Source organism: Mastomys coucha, unplaced genomic scaffold (assembly GCF_008632895.1).
Source record: "Mastomys coucha isolate ucsf_1 unplaced genomic scaffold, UCSF_Mcou_1 pScaffold5, whole genome shotgun sequence".
NCBI classification, from domain to species: Eukaryota; Metazoa; Chordata; class Mammalia; order Rodentia; family Muridae; genus Mastomys; species Mastomys coucha.
The window spans coordinates 80,845,149-80,860,926 of record NW_022196911.1 but is presented as its reverse complement, the minus strand read 5'-3'; the positions used below and the strand labels follow the sequence as shown (position 1 = coordinate 80,860,926).

The following is a 15,778-nucleotide window of genomic DNA, read 5'->3' as shown; positions in this document are numbered from 1 at the left end:
TATACCATTTTATGTATTTAGGCACATTGTATGTAAGTACTATACCATTTTATGTATTTAGGCACATTTTGGAATGCTTGAAGGGTCTTAGAGCCAAACCCCCATGATCCAACATGAGACTACAGCTTCAGTTCACCTCTCTTTGGGACAATGTTCAAGCCCTAATAATATTTCAGTAATACATAAGATGTGTATTTTCACCTAGCTTATTATTTCATAAAATTCTGTCATCTGCATCTTACATCTTGATGTTTCAAAAAGGAACAGTTTGCTGTTTGGTAGCACAACCCTTGGGAGATAGTGGCAAGAGGAGTAGTAGTACTTAAGGGTTGTGCTCAGCTACATATCAAGTTGGAGGCTGTATGACACCCTATCTTTAAAAAGAAAACAAAAAGGAAAATGTGAATTATCCTTAATTCTATAAAATCCCTGAATTTCTGCCCTTCTCAGAGATTAGTACTCTCAGAAATTTAATGACCTCTTCTATCTATTACACATTTTTATATATTCATATTTTTATTTCTGTAAGTGTATTTTTAATAGTTCGACAGGTTTTCAACTTTTAAAATAGGGGTGAGTGGGAGAAAAAAAATAGCTTATAGTTATTTTGAAGTTTGCTTTTTTTCCCTGAATATCATATTTCTTTATACTTACTCATCTTTAAGAACATCCTTTAACTGTTGTGTGGTATTTCATTATATGTACTCATACATCTTAGTTTGTTTGTTTGTATTGGTTTGGTTTTGGTTTTTCGAGACAAGGTTTCTCTGTATAGCCCTGGCTGTCCTTGAACTCACTCTGTAGACCAGGCTGGACTTGAACTCCCAGAAATCTCTGTTTTTTTATCTTAATAAATACTTATCTTCTTTCTAATTTTTGTTCTTACAAATAGTAGTTAAGTAAACATCTTGCATTTTGTGCACAAGTATTAACATCTCTGAATTTTAAAATGGGATTGTTTAGAAGTAGAGTTTCTGACACACATCTTTTTCTAGATTTTGACAAATCTAAACTGGCTATACTTATTTGTTACTCATCACATTTTGTAAGAGATCCTGGCCAGGGGCTGGTGGTACACGCCTTTTATCCCAGCACTCTGGAGGCAGAGGTGGGGGGATCTCTTGAGATCAAGCCCAGAAGCCAGCCTGGTCTATAGAGTCAAGTTCCAGGACAGTGGCTACTTGGAGAAATCTTGTCTTGAAAAAACTAAAAAGGGGAGAGGAGGGAATGGGAGGAAGGGAGAGATATACCTAGATCCCATTTCTCCTGTTCTTTGTTAATACTTGGTATTAACTTCATGTATGAAAAATACCACACAATTATTTTGAAGATAAATTAAACAGACAGGCATGGTACATACACTTGTAATTACAGCTCTCAGTAGACTGAGGCACGAGTATTGTGAATTTTAAGACCAGCTTGGGTTACATAGTTCTAGCCCAGCCAAGACTGCAGAGCAAGACCATCTCAGGAGGAAGAAGAGGCCAGTGAAAATGACAACAATAACGAAGTGTACTTAGGAAGTGTAATGAGTTGTGCCTTTCTCTTCTCTTTGACTCAACTGTACTTGATGTGAAGATTGATTTGTTTTTCTCTTTCTCAGATATTTTTAGTCTTTTTTCAAGTGAATCCGGGAGCTATGTTGTACGGGAAGAAATGGAAAGAATGCTCCATGTGGTGGATGGTAAAGTCCCAGATACACTCAGGAAGTGTTTCTCGGAGGTACATTTAAAGATTTATATTTTGTTTCTTTGTGTTGATGAAGTATGAACACGTTGTGATAAATGTGGCTATATGGATGCTTGTATACAGAGTGTTATTGGTATTTTTTTATTTAATGTCTAATGTTTCAAGGCTTTATATGATGTATTCAATAAAGAATACTTGTATTATCTAATAGCCCTATAGGACAATAAACTAGAATAAGGGAACTAGGTATTGATGGAGAGGACTCAGTTTTTAAGATAATTAGGAAAGTCTGTCAGATAAAGTAAAATTCAAGAGTTCATGTTTCCTATTACTCCTATGTTTATGAATTAGAAAGTTCTTGATTCTGCAACCAAAGAGATGCCTCAGTGGCTAAGAGTTCAAGTTCATGTTACTCTTCAGAGGACGCTAATTTGATTCCCAGCCTTCATATACACATACTCATACACGTACATAATTTAATAATAATAAAACTCAGAAAAAAAACGAGAGAACATCCTCAATTCAACTATAAAGGCTATTAATTGTTTCTACTTATAATGCTACACTCTCCGACACAGGTACACTGACACCATTGCACACTCAGGCTCCTGCAGAGACTCTAGGTGTGACACCACATTAGATCTGTCTGGTGTTTCCATGTGTTAGGGGCTAAAAAATAGACTTCCTATATTTCTGGTTCTGTTATACTTATTCAATTTTGTTGTAAATCATATTTTAGCATAAATTGGGCTATACATTATTTCTTTCTGGTAACAAAAAGTTAATGGTCAGGAAAAAAGTCTTTGCTAATCAAAGTAATTAATTTTTCACAAAGATAGCAAGTGCATTAATATTCTGTTCTTTTTTTTTTTTCAGAGAAAAATAATGTTTCACATTTAAATAAGGCTTGTTTAGACATTCCTGATTTACTGATGGGAACTAGAAGTGTTTGGCTACCTGTTCCTTAAAATTATTGGTAATAACATATGTATTAGGTAGTGATTAGTGCTAAAAGGAAATTAAATAGAATGAGAGGTAGGTGCTGAGTCATCTCTAAAGGACCCCTATAGTGACAATATTGGAGTTTTGATTTCTTTGAAAAATACAAAAATGTTATGGGAATGTGTTTTCATTTTATCTCAAGTGTGGTGATGTGGGGCTGCTTTAAACTGTCCACAGCAGCTGACTATGGTTTGTTTCATGCTCTAGTAGAGGTGTGGTTTGCCCCGTGCAGATAGTTTCTGTGATTGTCTGATGTTTGGAATTCTGGGGACTTTTCAGAGGTGTGGTAGGTTGTTGGTTATTGTTGGCTGCTGTTTGTTAATAGTCATCATAAAAAAGAAACAAGAAAAAGAAATCAAGATATCCTGACCGCAAAGGTCAGACTTGCCCCAAGGAACTCAACACCCTTAATCATCAGAAAGTAGTCTAATGATAGCGTTGCCCTCTTTCCGATCCCTGACTTTATTCAGGGATCTCTTTCCTTTCCTCTCTCTCCTCTCTCTCCTATCTAGTGATGGGTTGGGGGTTATAAAATGGGGGAAGGGAAAGGGGGATAAAATAAAGGGTGGGCAAAAGAACCCACAAGGTAGCCAAAGGCCAGCTACACACCCCCGTGTTATCAATGTTTCAAATGTTTCATTATATAGCCATGATTGATTACATGACCATTGGTGATGAATGTAGCCTTCAGCCTCCTTTTTCCTCCAGTGTTTGGCAGAGGGGCTTAAAATATACTGTTACTATTATTTACTAATACTGTAATCAATATTAGTGAAGCTACCCAGTGGCTGTGAGCATCAGCCTAGTAACACACAGACATTTTATAGAGGTCAAGAATTTTAAGGTGTATGTCAGGGAAAAAGGAGGAAAGCCAAGTATCGAATTAATAAAATCATAACTAGCTTATTAGAATAAATTATGTCAGTACTATTTAGATTTAGTCCAGTATCTTTTTTTAAAAGATTTATTTATTTTATGTATATGAGTATACACTGTAGCTGTACAGATGGTTGTGATCCTTCATATGGTTGTTGGGAATTGACTTTAGGACCTCTGCTAGCTCGGGTCAACCCCGCTGACTCAGTCCCTGCTTGTTCCGGCCCAAAGATTTATTTATTATTAAAAATAAGTACACTGTAGCTGCCTTCAGACGAACCAGAAGAAGGTGTTGTATTTCATTACGAGTGGTTGTGAGCCACCGTGTGGTTGCTGGGATTTGGACTCAGGACCTTCGGAAGAGCAGTCCTCTTCTGGGCTGAGCCATCTCTCCAGCCTTAGTCCAGTATCTTAAGAGTTAATTGTGTAAATGTGTACAACCCTGTCGATACTTCTTTACTTCTAAACAAATGTGGATAGAGAAAGAATATGAAAGAATCCTTAATCTACAACTTGCTTGCAGTGTCCTCTTGTGTTCCTGTCTCAAATATGAGACAAGGCTGTCAGTATTGTCTCCATAGTTTGTATTGCATTGATGCTAAGTGTTCTCAAACTAGTAGGCTAAGCATATGATTGTACTTAGTAGGATCCTACTGAACAATGTAGACATTGTTTTATGTCTTTTAACATTTCTGTTAGGGTTGGACTTGTTAGGTCCTTGAAAGTCAGTCTTTGTTACATTTCCAATAAGTTTTTTTTTCTTTTTCTCAGAGAAATATCTAGTCTTTATTAAACTTAGGAGCTATTGTCCAAGCAGAAGGCTTGATTAGAGAGCAGTGTCAGCACACTTCTTTTCAGCCTAGATAGTTTTCTTCTCTAAAGATTTAGTAAAACAAATATTGTAAAAGATAGGAAGTTGAGAAGAGTATGTGTGGAGGAGATTTAGAGGAAGTTAGAGGTGAGATAGGGAGGTAACGATGATCATATGAATTTGTTTCTCTAGTGGGGATTGTTGATCCTGAGTCTTGTGTACCTCTGGCTGTTCAAGGACCTGTCCTTGCTGTGTAGACCAGGTGGCATAGAACTCACAGAGATCTGCCTGCCTCTGTACTGGCATTAAAGGCCTCTGCCACTAAGCCTGTCTAACTTGTTTGTTTTTGAACTCTAATTGATATATGGGATCTTTATTACCTACTCTAGACAAGACTTCTGGATAACTTTTTAATTTGCAAATGAAATTTAAGTGTTTTAATTTAGGCAACATTAGTTAAAATATACTAATTTAGATTACAGAGTACTGAAGATAAGGGATAAGTAAAAATTTGGACTAATTAAATTTTCTTCAAGAATAAGAGAAAAAAATTTTTTATTATTTATTTTTATTTTATATGTATACCTCTTTGCCTATGCGCATGTTTATGCTCCACATGTGTGCCTGGTTTCTGAAAAGCTAAAAGAAGGTTTTGGCTCCTCAGAAATTGGAATTAAGAATATTGTAAGCCACTGTGTAGGTGCTTGGAACTCTCCCCAGGTCCTCTGCAAGAGCAGCCTGTGTTCATAATTATTGAGTCATTCCCCAAGCACTAGGTTTACTAAAAATTGAAATGTATAAATATAGCCTTCAGATTTCAGATATATTGTAACAAATAAAATGTAATTTATATTTGGCAATTGACTGCTTTAACAAATTGATAATAATTTATAGTTAGCACATAGATTTTATTCATAGACTTCAACTGAAGTGCAGCTGTTTTGTTTTTTCAAATAACAGCTTGTGTTCCAAGTATATGTGTTTTGTGGTATTATTTTAGTAGCCCTTAGTTTTAGGTAGTAGATGGGAAAATGTCAACCACTAATACATTTAAAGTTGTTCAGGCTCTAAGTACTTTACCCTAAAATTGTACTAAAAATGTTTTCTTGTTTCAATTTTAGGGTGAAAAGGTAAACTATGAAAAATTCAGAAATTGGCTTCTTCTAAACAAAGATGCTTTTACCTTCTCTCGCTGGCTGTTGTCTGGGGGTGTATATGTGACCCTCACTGATGACAGTGACACTCCTACATTCTACCAGACTCTGGCTGGAGTCACACATTGTAAGTAATGACATATTGTTTCCATTCACCTTTAATAATTTGCCTGATAACAGGATAAGCTTATAAAGATGAAAGGGTTTTTGCCACTGCTTTTTTCTTCCGATAAATAATCAATGAGATGCTGGAGCATGGAAAGTATAGCCCTTACTAATTGTCCTTAATAAAGCTGTATTAGTTTCCTGAGCTGTTTGCTGCAGATTACCACAATTTACAAAATGAAACAAGAGAGAAATATAGTATCTATGAGTTCCACTGGTTGAAAGGACACCTGGTAGAGGAAGAACTTATCCTTTTTCCTGCCTTCAGTAATCCTAAGCATTCCTTGTCTGCTTCTGGTTTTTTGTTGTTTTGTTTTGTGTTTTTGGTTTTCCAAGACAGGGTTTCTCTGTGTAGCCCTGGTTGTCCTGGAACTTGTTCTGTAGACCAGCTTGGCCTGCCTCTCACTCCCAGGTGCTAAGATTAAAAGTGTGTACCGCCATAGCCCGGCTGCCTGGCTTTTTTAAAAATATGGTTTCAGTATTTTGAACTCTGGTCCTCATGACTGCACAGCAAGCATTTCACCAACTTAGGTGTCTCTCCTTTCAGAAGGTTATTTCTTCTTTGAGTTTTTTAATTTTTAATTTTATTTTGTGTGTATGGATGAGTGTATATATGTGCACCACATCTGTACAGAAGTCTGCAAAGGTCAGAAGAGGCGTTGGATTCCCTGGAACTAGAGTTAGAGATGTTTACAAGCCAGCATGTGGGTGCTTGGCACTAAACCTGGGGTTTCTGTAAGAATAGTAAACACTCTTAACCACTGAGATATCTTTCTCTGTCCCCTTCCCGGGGTTTATTATTATTGTTTGTATTATTACTTTTATTTTTTTTATTAGTCTAGTTGTTACCCAGGTCTGCCCTCCCACAGTTCCTCATCCTATTCCTCCTCTCCTTGTCTCCAAGAGGATACTCCCCTACCCCCCTAGCCAGGTCTCCCCACTCCCTGGGGCCTCAAGTCTCTCGAGGGTTAGGTGCATCTTCTCCCACTGGGGCCAGACCAGGCAATCCTCTGCTGTATATATGTCAGGGGCCTTGGACCAGCCCATTTATGCTGCCTGGTTGGTGGCTCTGTTTGAGAGATCGCTGGGTTAGTTGAGACTGCTGGTCTTCCTGTGGGGTTGCCCTCCTCCTCAGCTTTTTCCAGCCTTTCCCTAATTCAGCCACAGGGGTCCCCAACTTCAGTCCAATGGTTTGGTATAAGTATCTGCATCTGTCTCATTCAGCTGCATGTTGGGCCTCTCGGAGGGCAACCATGCTAGGCTCCTGTCTGTAAGCACACCATAGCATCAGTAACAGTGCCAGACCTTGGAGCCTCCCCTCGAGATGGATCCTAACCTCCTTTCCCTCAGTCTCTTCTCCATTGTTGTCCCTGCAGTTCTTCTTATACAGGAACAATTCTGAATCAGAGTTTTTGACTATGGGATGGCAACCCCATCCCTCCACTTGATGCCCTGTCTTGCCACTGGAGGTAGCCTCTACCAAGTTCCCTCTTCACTGTTGGGCATTTTATCTAAGGCCCCTCCCTTTGAGTCCTGAGATTCTCTCACCTCTCGGGTCTCTGGTACTTTCTGGAGGGTTCCCTCCCCCAACCCCCAAAGTTGCATATTTCTATTCTTTCTGCTGCCTCTTAGGGCTTCTCTCCTGTCCCCCCAACCCCCATACGTAATCATGTTCCCATTTTCTCCTCCCCTTTCCCATCCAGGTCCATCCCTCCCTCTGCCTCCTGAGATTGCTTTCTTCTCCCTCCAAAGGAGGATTGAAGCATCCTCATTTGGGGCCTTCTGCTTCTTAACCTTCTTGAGTTCTGTGGATTTTATCCTAGGTATTCTGTACTTTTTTGGCTAATATCCTCTTATTAGTGAGTACATACCATGCATGTCCTTTTGAGTCTGAGTTACCTTACTTAGGATGATATTTTCTAGTTCTATCCATCTGCTTGCAAAACTCTTTTTTTTTTTCCACACCCCCTTCTCCCCCCACCACCCCCGGTGTTTTCGAGACAGGGTTTCTCTGTGTAGCCCTGGCTGTCCTGGAACTCACTCTGTAGACCAGGCTGGCCTCGAACTCAGAAATCCGCCTGCCTCTGCCTCCCAAGTGCTGGGATTAAAGGCGTGCGCCACCACCGCCCGGCAGGAAGCAATATTCTTAAGTGGAAGTTTTGTGTTTTAAATACTAGTTTTCTTTCCAATGACTTTTACAGTGTTGTCTCCCCCAAGAGGTTATAATGTGAAGTGTATTTGCTATTTTCTTAAACTACCTCCTCACAAGTTAGATGACCCAGCTTGATTCCTGAAATTCTCATAAAAATGGAAGGAGAGAACTGGCTTCATAAAGTTGTCCTGTGGCTTCAGCATACACACCTTCTACCCCCATGTATACCTACAAATAATAACAATAATAAAATTAAAGATAAAAACCTAGGGGCTCAGTTGGTAAAGTTCTTGCTGCATAAACATGAATTCAGATACCTACCACCCATGATAGTGTGCATGTCTATAATCCTATTACTGGGGAGGCAGAGACAGGAAGATCCCTAGAGTTCACTGTCCAGTTAACCTTGCTAAATTAATAAGTTCCATGTTCATTGAGGCCATATCATAAGATATAAGATAAGGAGGCTGATGAGATAAGATAGAGGAGGCTAAGGAGATTACTCATTTGGTAAAGTACTTTGTGTACACATGTGGAGATCTGAGTTTGGATCCCTGGTGCCCACTGAACTCACAGATCTGTGACTGTAGTATTAGTAGGAGAAGGTAGAGACAAGTGGATTCCCAGGGACTCACTCACTACCCAGGGTAGCCAGAAGGCTTGTCTCACAAAATAAGATGGAGAGCAATAGAGGAAGACTCTTGACCTCAACCTCTGGCCTCCACATAGCCATACGTAGACATAGGCACCTACATGCACAGGTACACACACATGCATATGCCACACACCTAAACACACAAAAAATTTTTAAAAATGACCTGATAGTTTCATATATTTAAATAATTTTAATCATTTTGCCACTCCTTCCCAAGTCCTGTGACTCACACCCTCCTTCTCCCATTTGAACCCTTCTTAACAGTTCTCCCACCAACTTTTTAAAAAGATTTATTTATTATTTATTATGTATACAATATTCTGCCTACGTGTATGTGTATCTGCGGGCCAGAAGAAGGCATCAGATCCCATATAGTGGTTATGAGCCGCTCTGTGCTTGCTGGGAATTGAACTCTGGATCTCTGGAAGAGCAGCCAGCACTCTTATCCTCTGAGTCATCTCTCTAGCCCCTCTCCTGCCTACTTTTATGTCTTTTTGCCCAACCATTGAGAATAAGTGGAAGGTGAAACAAGGGTAACTTATTTATGGCTGCACCACTGAAGAAATGACCATTGCACTCAAGAATGTCTAGCTGCTAATACACTTTCTAGGGTTTCATGGGACCCTTACCCATCTGAATGCAGTGTTAAAAGGCTCAGTCTCGTGCAGGTCTAATGCAGAGAACCACAGCTGCAGTGAGCTCATGAGAGCTATAGCTATGTTATATCCAGAGTTATCTTTTGGATACATTTCTCATTAGTCTTGGCTTTTATAGCCTTTCTATTCTCTCCTCCATGGTATTCACTAATAGCTGTCCCAGTTAGGGCCAAACAGTCCACCATCCCCCTTTTCTCAGCATGTTGGCCAGTTACAGGTTTCTGAATTAACTGCTGTCCACTGCTGTGAGAGGTTCCTCTGATGAAGGCTGGGCACAGCACTAGTCTGTCATACTTTAGCCAGCACTATAATTGAATAGTATTCAGTGTCCTTGACCATAAGTACCTATTATCAACTTTGTTTCTTACTGTATATATGAAATAAAAGCTCAACAAATGGTTATTATTCCTTAAAGTTATTTATTGAATGTTCAAGTGAGTTTAAATTCAGAAAATTGCGATGAACAAAACAAAGTTAAAACCTTATCCTTAAGCATATTTTTAATTGGAAGAAGCAAAAATAAGCAAAGGTAGGTAAGCAGATTATATCAGATATTGATAAGATTTGGAGTGGAGGAGAATCTTTGGGTGTGGCAGTTTAGATGCTTTGAGGATGTGACATTTGAATAAAGTCTGAAGGCGTCTGAGATTGCCATTTAGGTATTCTTCAAAATGTTGTGAAGCCTTGAAACAGTAGTGGAAGAACCCTGGTAATATTTTTCTTTTCCCATGTTTGGTGTTCTGTCTGACTTGTGCTTGTCAATCTGCTGTAGTTTAATGTTTTCTTACTGCATGTATTGATTATTTTCACTCTTTAGTGGAAAAGAGAATTTTCTTTTTTGTGTTGTACAGGCTCTCAGGTTTTCTCAATTCAGTAAAGAGTGAATCTGTAGGCTTGATCCTTTATTACTGGAACTTACCTTTCACTTTGAATGAAAGTTCTTAAAGTAGTCTAAGTAATATAATTCATGAAAATCTCTGCCTTTCCCTCTGCTGTCTCTCCCCTTCCTTAAGTACATTTGGGTGACTCTGCCTTCATCTTCTCCCTTAGATTTGCCAGGCATACCTTTTTTGAGCCTTTATACTGACTATTCCTGTCTAGACTCTTTGTCCTTCTTGATTTTTCTTTTTGTCTCCTTCGTGTCAACTTCCTAGAGTGACCTTTCCATAATTGATCTTTGTTTCTTTTCCTTGAGATAGTATCTCACTATATATAGCTCAGTTTAGCCTCCAGTTTACTATGTAGTCCAGGCTGATCATGACTTTAGCCTTCTTACGGTTTAGCCTACCTTAGCCTTCCAAGAGCTGAGATTACAGATTGTACCACAATGTTCCACTCATAACTGCTGTATTTAAGGCCATAGTAAGCTTCTATAAGAGCTATGGTTTACCTCTTCAGTTATTTATAATTTCTTCATTTAAATTTTTTTTATTTTATGTGTTTGTGTGTTTTGTATATATTTCTAAGCACACAGGTTCTTAGCTGTTTATTTGTAAATAGATTCTCTTAAGGCTTTTGTTTGGTTTTTTTCTTTTCTCAGTGGTGAGGACTGAACCCAGAGCATATTATTTGCTAGGCAAAGTATCACTGAGCTACATTCTCAGACACTTCTATTGAGAGGGTGTGTGTGTGTGTTTATGAGTTCTACTTTCATGCAAATAATACTGATTCTTCTTACTCTATATTATATCTCATGGGTTTTGTTTTATTGAACTAGTGAAAATTTTCCAGACCATGCAGAGTGGTAGGTGTTGGAGGGAGAAGGTCTGCTTCGTGCTAGGAAGTAGAAACAGACAAAGACCTTTACTATCAAGTATAATAAAGTAAAATAACCCCATAAACCAAATTATCATGCTCTTCTTTTAAAGCCACTAAAAACATGGAGATGCAAAGAAAAGAACAAAGCTTTGCTGCGCATGAGTGGCCCTTCCTAGGTGATGTGAAGGGATGCAAGAAATTTTTGATCTGAGAACAGATGCTGATGTTCAGAAAGGCTAGTAAATGATAGTTCTAGCTAGGAGGTTGAGAAACCACATTTGATTTAAAGTTGAAGAAACACCAAATGGAAAGACTGTCCTCTCTGCTTGTTTAGACTCTCAGTTAGAAACATTGCTGTGGCTGGATTTTGTCTAAAAACTGAAAAGACATCTTATGAGAGTAAAAAGAACAGCAGTTTCCCAGGGACTAATTGGGAGGAAGGGTAAATAGGAGGAACACGGAGGCTTCTTAGGGAAGTGATAGTAACTCTGATACTACAGTAGTAGACAATAAATTTTAATGATATTTTCCCAGACCAGTAGATACACAACACAAAAGTCTAACGTAGCCGGGCAGTGGTGGCGCACGCCTTTAATCCCAGCACTTGGGAGGCAGAGGCAGGTGGATTTCTGAAGCCAGACTAGTCTACAGAGTAAGTTCCAGGACAGCCAGGGCTACACAGAGAAACCCTGTCTCAAAAAACCGAAAAAAAGAAGAAGTCTAAATTATGGACTTGGAGTGAAGTCATATCAGTCAGTGTATTTTCAGCAGTTATAGGATGTACCATGCTAGTGGGAGGTGCCACAGTCACACTGCATGAGGGTAAGGGTATATGGGAAATTGCTGCCTTTATTTGATGTTGCTGTAAACCTAAAACTTCTCTCTAGAAAAATAAGTCTGATTTATAAAACAGAGAAAGACCTCTCAATCTTACAGTTTCAGAATATCACAGGTTTAAACATTGTCCCATGACTCCATGATTCTAATGTCCACATATTTTGTGATGCTTTACATTTTTTACAGTCTGCAGTTTCAAAGACTTAATAAAAAGACTTACCAAACATTTTCTTTCTTTTTTATTTTTTAATGATTTATTGTTATGTGTACTGATTGGTGTTTTGACTGCATGTATGTCTGTGTGAGGGTGTTGGATCTCCTGGAACTGGAGTTACAGACAGTTGTGAGCTGCAATGTGGGTGTTGGGAATTGAACCTGGGTCCTTGGAAGAACAGCCAGTACTCTTTACCTCAGAGCCATCTGTCCAGCCCCTCAAACATTTTGGCAAATAGTCATAAGGTTGTTGATAGGATACCACAGAGATGGTAGTAAGAGCCTAAAAGTTTCCTGTTGCTTCTTGTTTGTTTGTTCCATGTTCTTTTCTATAGATGTTGATTGCAACTAGTGTCTCTCTTCTCTCTGAAGAATGTATTTGGTATTCCTTTTTGTACAGTTCTGACTTTTTTTTTAGATTTATTTATTATATATTAGTACACGGTAGTTGTCTTCAGACACACCAGAAGAGGGCATCAGATCCCATTACAAATGGTTGTGAGCCACCATGTGGTTGCTGGGATTTAAACTCGGGACCTCTGGAAGAACAGTCAGTGCTCTTAACTGCTGAGCCATCTCTCCAGCCCCTCTGTTATTGTTAAATACTGTGTTGCCTCACAAAGCCCTTAATAGTTTTTGTTATTATTTTTTTTTTTTTTTTACTATCTCGCCTTTTAACCCCCCCCCTTTTTTTTTTTTGGTTTTTCGAGACAGGGTTTCTCTGTGTAACCCTGGCTGTCCTGGAATTCACTCTGTAGACCAGGCTGGCCTCGAACTCAGAAATCCACCTGCCTCTGCCTCCCAAGTGCCAGGATTAAAGGCGTGCACCATCACCGCCTGACTTTTTTTGCCCCTTTTTATCAGAAAATATTTATCTTATTTTCTTTGCTAAGTTTGTAGTATTTGTCTTGATTATGTTACTATCCCCTATTGCTCTACCCAACAAGAGTTTCCTCTGTGTAGCCCTAGCTCTCCTGGAACTCAGAGATGTGCCTTGAACTGCTTCCTGAGTATTGGGATTGACAGTATAGCCACCCCAGCCTGGTCTTCACCATTCTTGCCGTTCTTCCCTTCCCTCCTCTTTCTGTGCTAGGGCTCTAACTCAGGTCCTCACATCTGCTGGGCATGTGCTCTAGGACACTCATGGAATTGTTTCATTCCTAGTAATTTGATTATACCTTGTATTAGTGTGGTTAAGTGTGGGGAATAAATTCTCACCAAATTTTGAGGAATTTCAGAGCCACATAGAATATTACATACTTCTAATTCCATCATTTTGCAGGATGAGGCAAGTAGATCTCTATGAGTTTGGGACCAACCTTGTTTCTGTAATGAGTTCCAGTCCAAAACAAAAACAAAACAAACAAAAAGAACCCCAAAACACTTAAGAGCCTGAGGCAAGGTCATTGTGAGTTTGAGGCCAGCTTGCTGCATACCAAATTTCTGTCTCCAAAGAAAAATTTTCAACTATAAATATTTCTAATACTTTCTTCCTGTTTGTTTTTGGCTTCTTCATAGTTGTATCAATGTTTAATATTATCTTATAGTCACTTTAGTTCTAATGAGTTATCCAGCCTGTTTTCTCTTTGTTCTTCCATTAGAATAGTTTCTGTGGTCCAGTGTTCATGTTTTATCATCTCTCCCTTTGTCTAGTCCCTAAACTGCTGAGTCTTCTAATAGGTATATTTTAATTTTAAATGTTATTTTTCATCTTTGTTAGTTCTAGTTGGTTCATGTTTTATAGTTGCCATTTCTTTTTTTTTTAGATTTATATATTTTATGTGTATGAGTACAGATGGCCATGAGCCATCATGTGGCTGCTGGGAATTGAACTCAGGATTGCCCCACTTGCTCTACTCTGCTCGCTCCAGCATAATTCATTGTAGCTGTCTTCAGACGCACCAGAAGAGGGGGTCAGATCTCATTATGGGTAGTTGTGAACCACCATGTGGTTGCTGGGATCCGAACTCAGGACCTTTGGAAGAGCAGTCAGGGCTCTTACCCGCTAAGCCATCTAGCTAGCCCCTAGTTGCCATTTATTACCTCAGTATATTTTTTTAATTCTGTTTTTTGTTTTTGTATTTCGGGGGAGGGGTGTCGTTTCTCAAGACAGTCTTTCTGTGTAGCCCTGGCTGTCCTGGAACTTAATTTGTAGACCAGGCTGTCCTGGAACTCATTACATTGACTGAGGCTGGCTCAAACTCAGATATCCACCTGCCTCTACCTCCCAAATGCTGAGATCAAAGATGTATATCAACACTGCCCAGCTAATTCTGGATATTTATAACTCATAGTTCTCAAGCCTTGTCTATTCCTGTTGTCTTTTATTTCTTGGCCTTTGTGTTGATTAGTTTTTACCTTAGTCTTGTGTCACATCTTCTTACTTTTTTCATATTTTCTTTTTGCATTTTCTGTTTCTGTGTGTGTGTGTGTGTACACGTGTGTGCGTGCTGTATGTGTGGAGGTCAAAAGAAAGCTTGTGGGAGTCATTTCCTCTCTTTCCACTGTGTGGATTCCCAGTTCAGATTGAGGTTGTCATACGTGGTGGTAAGCTCCTTCACCTGCTGAGCCACCGCTGGCCCTCTTACACAGCCACCGCTGGCCCTCTTACACAGCCACCGCTGGCCCTCTCACACAGCCACTGCTGGCCCTCTTACACAGCCACCGCTGGCCCTCTTACAGCTTTTCCCCAGTGCTAGACATTGTGAATGCTGTGTGGTATCTCCCCAGCTTGCCTTCACTCTGGGAATTTTTCTTTGAGTTCCTAGGCAAGCTTCACTGGGTTTCACTCTGTATAACACAAATTAGCTGCCAGAACAACATGCACCTGTACAGGTTTCTAGAATTTTTTGCATAACTTTTTTTCTATCATTTTCTCCTCCAACTTTTCAGCTACTTCAACCTCCCTGCAGTGACCTCCATTGGTAACAGAGTGAAATCTCGGAATTGAGACTCCTTACCTTTTACCACCTTAAAGATGTAGGCATAGGCAAAAGCAGGATAGTAGACGTGCTCACCTGCTAGTAGCTTCTTGGTCTCGGGATTGAAGTCCTGCACTGCCTGTTCTGGAGTTTCTGCGACTGCTTGATTTATATAGTTGTATAAATAGTTTTTAGCTACTTATGGCCAGAGGGCAAGTCTGATGCCAATTGCAATTTCATTATGTCCAAAAGGGAACAGCCCCAGAATTATATTTTAGGAAGGTAACTTTGAGTACCATGCTTCACTGAGAATAAAATATCTTCATGCTTCCTAAATTTTATTTTAATTGCTTGGGAGAGAAACAGAAACATTTAAAATGAGCATTCACTAGGAGTGATGGCACACCCCTTTAATCCCAGCATTCAGGAAGCAGAGGCAGGCAGATGTCTCTGAGTTTGAGGCCATCCTGCTCTACAAAGGAAGTTCTAGGACAGCCATGGCTGTTATACAATAAGATCCTATCTCAAAAAGCCGAAAGCCAGCCGGGCGGTGGTGGCGCACGCCTTTAATCCCAGCACTTGGGAGGCAGAGGCAGGCGGATTTCTGAGTTCGAGGCCAGCCTGGTCTACAGAGTGAGTTCCAGGGCAACACAGAGAAACCCTGTCTCGAAAAACCAAAAAAAAAGCCAAAAGCCAAAGGAAAAAAAATAAAGTAACCACGCTTGGAGTTTGTCTCTGTTCATATTCATCCTTTCATGATTTTACTGTTTGCTACCATGCATATTGTGTTAGCTGTGTGAATTAAATCTGGGCCCTGCTATTCTTACAGTTACTATCTAACCAGGAGAGAAGATACGCATACAAAATTCAAAGCTAAGATGGAGTTTGA

At 39.5% G+C, this 15,778-nt stretch overlaps 1 protein-coding gene across 3 annotated transcripts in view; it reads left to right on the top strand.

The window, feature by feature from the left end:
- Usp32 (ubiquitin specific peptidase 32) overlaps positions 1–15,778 on the top strand; it is a 173,631-nt gene that overhangs the window by 88,143 nt on the left and 69,710 nt on the right. For all 3 annotated transcript variants that reach the window (XM_031354297.1, XM_031354296.1, XM_031354295.1), the window contains exons 4-5: positions 1,604–1,722; positions 5,500–5,659. In XM_031354297.1, the coding sequence (XP_031210157.1) occupies positions 1,604–1,722; positions 5,500–5,659 (279 nt within the window). The remainder of the gene's footprint in view (positions 1–1,603; positions 1,723–5,499; positions 5,660–15,778) is intronic.